The sequence below is a fragment of the Theobroma umbraticum genome, unplaced genomic scaffold (assembly GCF_002168275.2).
Source record: "Theobroma umbraticum cultivar Fairchild unplaced genomic scaffold, ASM216827v3 scaffold_56.0, whole genome shotgun sequence".
Taxonomy (NCBI): domain Eukaryota; kingdom Viridiplantae; phylum Streptophyta; class Magnoliopsida; order Malvales; family Malvaceae; genus Theobroma; species Theobroma umbraticum.
Window position 1 is genome coordinate 1,214,292 of NW_018397256.1, and position 8,693 is coordinate 1,222,984.

At 36.0% G+C, this 8,693-nt stretch overlaps 2 protein-coding genes across 2 annotated transcripts in view; one reads left to right on the forward strand and one right to left on the reverse strand.

The window, feature by feature from the left end:
* Window positions 1–65: 65 nt before the first annotated feature.
* LOC110411049 (cytochrome P450 CYP73A100-like) lies at window positions 66–2,087 on the forward strand. Its single transcript, XM_021421052.2, has 2 exons — window positions 66–1,098; window positions 1,170–2,087. Exons 1-2 carry the CDS (start codon window positions 227–229, stop codon window positions 1,903–1,905), a joined length of 1,608 nt encoding a protein of 535 aa, XP_021276727.1. The 5' UTR covers window positions 66–226; the 3' UTR covers window positions 1,906–2,087.
* A 100-nt stretch (window positions 2,088–2,187) lies between these two features.
* Window positions 2,188–8,693, reverse strand: part of HEN2 (RNA helicase, ATP-dependent, SK12/DOB1 protein) — an 18,066-nt gene continuing 11,560 nt past the window's right edge. Inside the window, exons 12-16 of the mRNA XM_021420376.2 lie at window positions 5,990–6,143; window positions 4,877–5,025; window positions 4,694–4,789; window positions 4,318–4,410; window positions 2,188–2,612 (exon numbers count right to left, since the gene is read on the reverse strand). Coding sequence (XP_021276051.1) covers window positions 2,502–2,612; window positions 4,318–4,410; window positions 4,694–4,789; window positions 4,877–5,025; window positions 5,990–6,143 — 603 coding nt within the window. The 3' untranslated portion in view covers window positions 2,188–2,501. The remainder of the gene's footprint in view (window positions 2,613–4,317; window positions 4,411–4,693; window positions 4,790–4,876; window positions 5,026–5,989; window positions 6,144–8,693) is intronic.

The window sequence follows — 8,693 nt, forward strand, 5'->3', positions numbered from 1 at the left end:
TTACGATTGAGAATATGCTAAGGTCCCTCCCTCCACCAACCAACTAAAAACAACCCACACTTGACTTTGAAAACGTAAAGAGTCCCTCCTACCTTGATTCGCAAACAGCCCATGGATTCTCTACAAAAACATGGGGCACCCACCAACCCTCCTACCCACTTGTCGTCTCTATATATAGATATTCAATATTTTCAGTTTCCCTCCTCACAGGTTTCCATCTTCAAACATGGCTCATCTTCTTTTCAGCAAAGCAACTCTTGGCACCACCCTCGCTCTGTTACTTATTCTTGCACTAACCGAAAGCTACTCTAATTTCTCCACCCAAACCCTCCTTTCAGTCGCCATTGCCCCAGTACTTGCTACCATCTGCTTCTTGCTGCACACCATTTCCACGTCTTCCGCTGCCCTCCCTCCGGGTCCTCTCTCTATTCCAATATTTGGGAATTGGCTCCAAGTTGGTAATGACCTAAACCACCGCCTTCTAGCTTCCATGGCACAAAAGTACGGCCCAGTGTTCCTCCTAAAACTGGGCTCAAAGAACCTGGCGGTGGTCTCAGAGCCTGAGCTAGCCACCCAGGTGCTGCACACACAAGGCGTCGAATTCGGGTCCAGGCCGCGCAACGTAGTTTTCGACATTTTCACAGGCAATGGACAGGACATGGTGTTCACGGTTTACGGAGACCATTGGCGCAAAATGCGCAGAATTATGACTTTGCCGTTTTTCACAAACAAAGTTGTGCACCATTACAGTAGCATGTGGGAGGAAGAAATGGACCTGGTGGTTAGTGACCTGAAAAAGGATGAGGAGTTGGTGAAGAGCAAAGGGATGGTTATCAGAAAACGTTTGCAGCTGATGCTTTATAATATCATGTACAGGATGATGTTTGATGCCAAGTTTGAGTCACAGGAAGACCCCTTATTCATGGAGGCAACGAGATTCAATTCGGAGAGGAGCCGCTTGGCTCAGAGTTTTGAGTACAATTACGGCGACTTCATTCCATTGCTCAGACCATTTCTAAGAGGGTACCTGAACAAGTGCAGGGATTTGCAGCGCCGGAGGCTCGCCTTTTTCAACAACTATTATGTTGAGAAAAGAAGGTAATCCATCAAGTGATTTCCTAGTTAATTTTCTGGGTATTTTAATCGGGTTTTGAATTAATTGTTTACAGGGAAATAATGGCTGCTAATGGGGAGAAGCACAAGATCAGCTGCGCTATTGATCACATCATAGACGCTGAAATGAAGGGAGAGATTAGTGAAGAAAATGTGCTCTACATCGTGGAAAACATCAATGTTGCAGCAATCGAAACCACTCTGTGGTCGATGGAGTGGGCTATAGCTGAGCTGGTGAACCATCCTAGTGTTCAGCACAAGATTCGCCAAGAGATCTCGCAGGTCCTGAAAGGAGAGGCAGTCACAGAATCAAACCTCCATGAATTGCCCTACCTGCAAGCCACAGTAAAGGAGACGCTAAGGCTACACACCCCGATTCCATTGTTGGTGCCCCACATGAACCTTGAGGAAGCAAAGCTTGGAGGCTTCACCATTCCTAAAGAGTCCAAGGTGGTAGTCAATGCCTGGTGGTTGGCCAACAATCCCAAATGGTGGAAACGTCCAGAGGAATTCAGGCCAGAGCGATTCTTAGAAGAAGAATGTGGTACGGATGCTGTTGCTGGCGGGAAAGTTGACTTTAGGTACTTGCCATTTGGAGTGGGCAGGCGTAGCTGCCCGGGAATCATACTCGCACTGCCAATCCTGGGCCTTGTGATCGCCAAACTGGTTACCAATTTTGAAATGAAAGCTCCCATAGGAACAGACCAGATTGATGTGAGTGAAAAAGGCGGGCAATTCAGTTTGCACATTGCAAACCATTCAACGGTCGCATTCAGCCCCATAGAGGTTTGATCTGATGGGATCCCGTGTATCAATGGGATAACAAGCAATAAACTTTTTCATTTCCATACTATTTCACTGTAACTATTGAACCATGCAAAGTTGCTGAAAGAAAAGGTTTCCCACATTGTATTGATTTCTTCACCTCTACTTCTCCTGTATCAATGGGATTGTCGGTTTCAATTCAAACAGATTTGTTCAAGGACCCTCTTCTCTCTGTTTCAATGCAAAGCCCATTCAATTCAACCAATGCTAACAAGAGAGTCTAGGCCTCAGAGGAGTAATTGCAATGCTCATCTTCCTCTTTTCCTTTTTTAAAATAAAATCTATTTCATATTCACAAAATTTTCGTTTGAACAATATATGATATCATGGGCATATCTGTTACAAATCGAATATAACAAAAATTAGTGACTACAATTAACAAAACTTAGAGCTACAGTCCCTTAAGTATAGTCTAAAATGGGAAGGAAAATAAGGGGGCAGGGGAAAAAATTGTAAAGACAAAGAGGAGAAATCTAAGATGTCAGCATATGACAGAGCATAAGACAACTGAAAACTTGCATGGTTGAATTCCGTAACGCAAGTAGCCTGCCAAAAACACACATTTACAGATAAAGGGAGTTTGCAAACATGATGCCTCGCCGTAGGCTCTCACTTGCTGCAGCAAATTTCTTCTCCAAATTAACTTCTCCGACGGCTTCAGCAGCAGCATGCAGCTGAGTACAATAAAGTACAACTTAAGAGGCATCTTCATTCAAATCTGAATGAATTAAAGAAACAGAGCAAAGCCAAATTTACATGCCCACCCACCACAATCTCTCATAAACATTCAATAGGGACTTTTTAAGTTGGTATACCCACAACTAGGGCAGGCAATTCATGTTGGCAAGTCATTATTGTGTTTGGTTGAGATGGGATACAAGATATATACGGGTCTACACAAACATGAAATGATTAAAGTTTCATGTAAAAAACCTTGGCTCAAACACATGTTTATTAAGCAGGTTATGCGATATGACAAACACGTCCATTAAACAAGTATCAAAAGTTCTAAAGACAAGCTATAAAGACACTCATTACCCATTTAAACTTAGATCAAAATATAATCAGATATCAAAATCGAAATTCAAGTAAGTGAATTATGATTGTACTTACAATACAATAAAAATCAACGGAAACAGAATTTATTTTATTATGATATAAAATGATAAAACGCAAGTCAAATTTAACATACCCAAAAAGAAACACAATTTGAAGCATTTTAAGCAACAAAAATAAAGAGATTAACCCGTTCCCTTCTCTACATCTTGATTGTATTTAAAAGTTAACAATTGGGGAGTGACATCATAAAAGGAAAAAAAAAGCAAAAAAAAGAAAAAAAAAGAGAAACTTGTATATATAATCAACAAAATTACTTTGCCAAAATTGAAGGAATTCCCTTTTTCAAAAGGAAGAACAAGAAAATGCTACTAGAATATACTGCCAAAAAGGTGAAAAGTAAATCAATAGCTAATGTCATTAGTAGACATCTGAAAATAAAAACAAAACAAGATAAAAACAACCTCCATATATATATATATGCATAATAAAACACCATCAGTTTTATTCAAATAACAAAACTTTCACAACCACAATTCAAAGCATTTGAAGAAAATATGTTCTTAAAACCGGGAAAAAAAAAGGTAAAAAAATGTTTAGACACTTTGAAGGGGTGAAGGACGAGAATTATATCAAAGTGGAGGGATTGGTGGAGGGAGAGAGAGTGGGAGGAGAAGATGAGATGGGTCTGTTAGATTGAGGGTAAGGCTGTGATGGAAGAATGGAGAAAGGAGCAGATTGGCATCTTACATAGATGTGTTTTTTTCAGATTTGAGAAAAGTGAAGTATCTATTCTGGAAATTTCTTCATTTGATCACCATTATTATCTCTACAATTCAAATAAAATAAATTAAAGTCCAATTCTTCAAACTATTCATTTTAATGCTAAAATAGTCTTTATGAGCCCATATGTAAACAGGCATAAGCAGGTTAGAGGGTATAAGCTATATAAGTTGACACTATTATTAGTTAAAGGGTTAAGTGGGTCGTCAATTCAATAGGTAAGTTGAGCTGTCAAAAATATGAAAATTTTTGTATCATAAGCAGGTTGACACGAATATGATCCAAAAATGATTAGACAAAAACCTAACTCACTTATTGGTGTCGTTTTATCAGGTTGGGTCAAAAATTACCAACCTTATGAAAGTACTAGTTGACCATTGGGAAATAATGGAAAACAAAGAAATAAAGTTCAATAAAGAAACCCCCAAAACCGTGTTTCCAAAATCCAATGGCAAAAAATAAAAAACAGCAGAAGAGAATGTGTATTAGTATAATGTGGGAAGGGGTGATGGGGCATAGTGGAGGTTCTAATTATTGTACCTGGTTCAGAAACTCATCAAGTCTTCTAGCACTCCTAATAATGCTACCTTCAAATATATCAGTCATCTGTGTTATCTCTGCAAAAGTTGCACCCTGAGGAACAATCAAGCAATGACCTAGATTAATAGTCCATGAAAAAGAAATGGAAAACTGAAACAACATGCCCAATCAGAACAGGCACCTAGACAGACATCTGTATAAACATTACTGATGGCAGAACTATAAATCTGATAGAAATGCATGACAGAGAAAGAATGCAGAGACAATCAGATAAGAAGATAGTGGAATTAATTTTAAAACGAAGCCACTCGCAAATTGAACACAACACAGAAGCAGCAACTTTTTCCTCGCAGAACCAATTATGTAGAGCACTAACCTTTGACCAACAATAAATCACATCCATCAAGAATGGCCTTACTGTTGATTCTACATACTCGTCAACATTTACATCCAATTTGCATTCATGTTGTATCTGCAACCATTAAGAGATCATTCAAATTATTTTGTCTATGGTCAATTAATAACATACATGAACAAGAAAAATTGACAGATGAAGAACCTCTGCTATTTTTCTTGCACTTTCTTGGAGTTGCTGTAACGGTTTAGCAATTTCTGTCCTCAACTGTATTTGTTCACTTGATTTGTCTACTGGAATGAAACAACTTGCGAGGGCAGCTACTTGGTGATGATCAAGATCATTGAAGGTACCTGATAAAAATTTTGTTCAAACTTCAAACACAACAGAAAATTCAAAAACACTGGATGCCAAGATTTGATACTCAGCCCTAAAATACAAGCCATGAAAATCATATAATGTTTAAGATTCAAAAAACTCCTTAATAATGCATGGAAGTTAATTTAAATATTGGATAATTTCACAAAGAACCAAATTAAGTGCAAGTTTCATTCAACCTCCTGCAATATGAAAAAAAATCCAATATTTTGTGTTATTAATTATTAGAGTTTATCAGCAAATATCTGAAAACAGCTTTCAATATGCTTATCTGATATCATATTTAGATGTATTTAAGAAAAAAAAAAGTGAGTGTAATAGTTGTCTTTTCAATTTTTGATATTCTTTCTTATCATTTTTTTCAGTTTAATTAGCAAATATATGTGCATACTCATGGGCATTTCCCTAAAGAAAAATATTCCCTCCATCCTACTGTCTTAATGCTATTTGTAACATGCACAAAGTCCTAAGATAGTTGTGGCTATAAATCAGTAATCAATGCTTATTCATTAGTAATAAACAAAAATCTCAGCACGATCCAAAATAGAAAGATGGATTAACATCAGGTGGTGGAGTTCATGAATATAGATAAACAGATTAAATTCATTTTTAAAAAATTTCTCTAGAAGAATCACATGGACACTTTTTTTTTTGTAATTACTACTAGAATTACAATATTTAAATTATTTAATTTTTAAAAAAAATTTGATGACACTAAGTCATTATAAGAAATCTTTAAAAATAAAATGTATTTTTCACTTTTCAATAAACAATTAAAAAAGTTTGGGTTAGCAGCCCTTCCATGAAATGAAATTCTGACCAGGCTAGCATCTCTAGAAAAGCCTCTGCCCACCTGGCGAGGAAAATACATAGCCTTATTTGATAAGATAAGACCCTTTGTACCACAAAAAGGATTGGGCAACAGTAGTTGAAACTCACCATTAAACATCAGTTCTGTAACAAGCAGTTCATCTCCAGTGTCTATCAAGCAGGCTGCCCGTCCCTTTAACTGGACAACACCATCAGCATCAATATGGCCTAGCTTCTTCAGTACCCTTGAACGGTTCCTTAGTTCATCGCGGAATTTTTTAAGCTGCAAGAGGAAGAGCAAACTTTAAACAAAACCACAGAACAGGAAAACAGAATTAATGCAGTTCGTATTGATCTAATGAGATATTACTATTACCAAGAAAATGCTTTGCAGATTATAACCATTTCATGCCACATTGGGGGAATAAAAACCCATCATAAAATAAATTTGTGGATGTAAAAGGTAAAGGTGAGCTGATACTCACACTATTCTAAAATCAGATGTATTTCTTTTTTCCTTTTCTTTCTTTTGGCAAGAAAATAAGATGTATTTGCCGTTTGCAAACCAAATATAAATTAGGTTAAACAGCCGACCAGCAACTAAGTCAGAAGCACTCATTCTGGTATGAGTTCATTGTGCAATTACCATCTTTAAGCTCTCAAACCAACAGTTATAGTAAACGAACAATTCAAGATTCAGAGAACACAGAAGATTTTCACAGTCAAGGTAGGTAAAATTAACACTCTGTTCTCTATACCCGCATCATATCTGATTACCTGCTGAAAGTTGTTGTATCCATTCAAACTTGACATCTTAGGTGCCAATTGACAACATTTGCTTATGTTATCTGTTTTTTGCTTAAAATTTTAGAAATAGCAATAGAAAACATGTCTACTGACATGCTTTTGGTTCCAAAAAAATAATTCTAACAATGGAAACAAGAAATTTTTTTTTTTGCTATTGTTATCAATTATTTGGCTTGAATGCAAGAGAGAGTATCAGGACTACTTAGTTTTACAGAACATTTCATCATTTCTACTTTTACTCTAACCTGATGAACAAAATACGGTCGATAACTAAATCTCAAAACCCTTGTTTCTAAGTTTCTAAAAAACTGAACATATCTTTAAAATTATTTTTCAATTTTCTGAAAAATTAAAAACAGAAGTTTATTTGGAAGGTCAAGACCTCAATCCCATGTCAATTTTGCTAGGTTGAACACATTCGACAGTATTACTTTAAAAAAAATGAAGACTCAAACGAACATAAGTTTATAAAAACAATGTTTCCATAAACATGTGCATTTATGAAAAATAGTACTATTCCACAGTTTTATAAGAAAAACATAATATTAAATAAAATAAATAATAGATTTTACAATCATATTTAATCCGATACAAGATTATAATGATTTAAACATAGCTATGTCTAAATGCAATAGTATTGATGTAGCCAAAGGGTTTAGGGCAATTAGAACTCAACAATTAGGGCTAGAATAGGATTGATTGTGTTGGAACAATAGAAAGATAATTGAGTTTTTTTAAAAGAAACCTCTTGAATAAACATTCAAAATAACAAAAGATGATAATAATAATATTCTATCTAACATCACTTATTTATAATAACTAATATAAATCGTAATCAGATAGTAATCTTAATCCTAAATAAAGACTTAAAGTACTAAAATTCTAAGAAAGATAAGAAAAAGAATCTCAAACTAAATAAAATAAAAAAAATAAAATCCTAAGCTAACGAAAATACTAAATAAAATAGAATTCTTGATGCGCCTGCATCAGCCCCCTCGGGTTAGAAAAAAAAAACCTCGGCTCCGACGAGTAGGCCTTAATATACTTCTCAAAAATGTCCGGATTCACTTGTTTCAACTTCTCTTCATTACTACCTTTTGCTTCAAAATTTTCAGTAGATAAATACCCAGCAATTTTGCTGCTTGTGGGGCTTGAAGTTGCCAATTGCTTAGTCTTTTCTTTAAGAGGATATAAGTATACCTCTTGTTGTCCTTGTAGAAGGAATAGGTATTTGGCTTCGTCTTATGATCCATATCATGATCATACAACCAAGGTCTACCAACAAGAATATGACCAACATCCATTGGCACAACATCGCATAACGCCTCATCATCCAAGTTGTCTCTCATAGTGAATTTCACCAAACATTGAGTAGTTATTGGTACTTCGTGTCCTTTCTTTAACCACCCAATCTTATAAGGATGAGGATGTTTGCTTGTAGGAAGCTTTAATTTGTTCACTGCCTCTTTTGAATAATATTTTTCATGCTTCCTCCATCAATACAAGATCACATACTTACTTTCACAAACAACTCGTGTACGAAAAATACTCTCCTCCAATCTTCTTCTTCCTCATTTATTGTTGTTGTCATCACTCTTCGTACCACTAATGACTCAACTTGTGCAAGATACACATCAATTTCTTGTATTTCCTCATCATATTTATCATAAATGGGTTCTAATTCCTCCCTAAATTCTGCTAAGTTCACCTTTTTTTGTGGGCAAGCAAAAGAAGTGTGTCCCTTCTCCCCACAAGTAAAACATCGAGTATGGGAATTGTTGCCTCCTTTATTTGTAGAAAAACCAGAATTGTTTTGTCCACCATAAGGCATTATACTCTTGCCTTTATCGTTCCTTTCAACATTGGTTGCACCCCCATTAGTTTTATTGGTTGTGGTAGCTTCTCGATAATTTTGTTGGGATGTTTGGTAACCCTATCTTGCTTCAGAATCGATATAAAGGCTTTCTAGCACCATAGCGTAAAACTCGTTTTTTTGCTGATAGAGCATATTGACGAGCATCTTCAA

Excerpts from the sequence above, each read along its gene's own strand:
- LOC110411049 (XM_021421052.2), top strand. The coding sequence starts at position 227 with ATGGCTCATCTTCTTTTCAGCAAAGCAACTCTTGGCACCACCCTCGCT. Across the intron at positions 1,099-1,169 it reads TATTATGTTGAGAAAAGAAG|GGAAATAATGGCTGCTAATG; the intron begins GTAATCCATCAA and ends AATTGTTTACAG.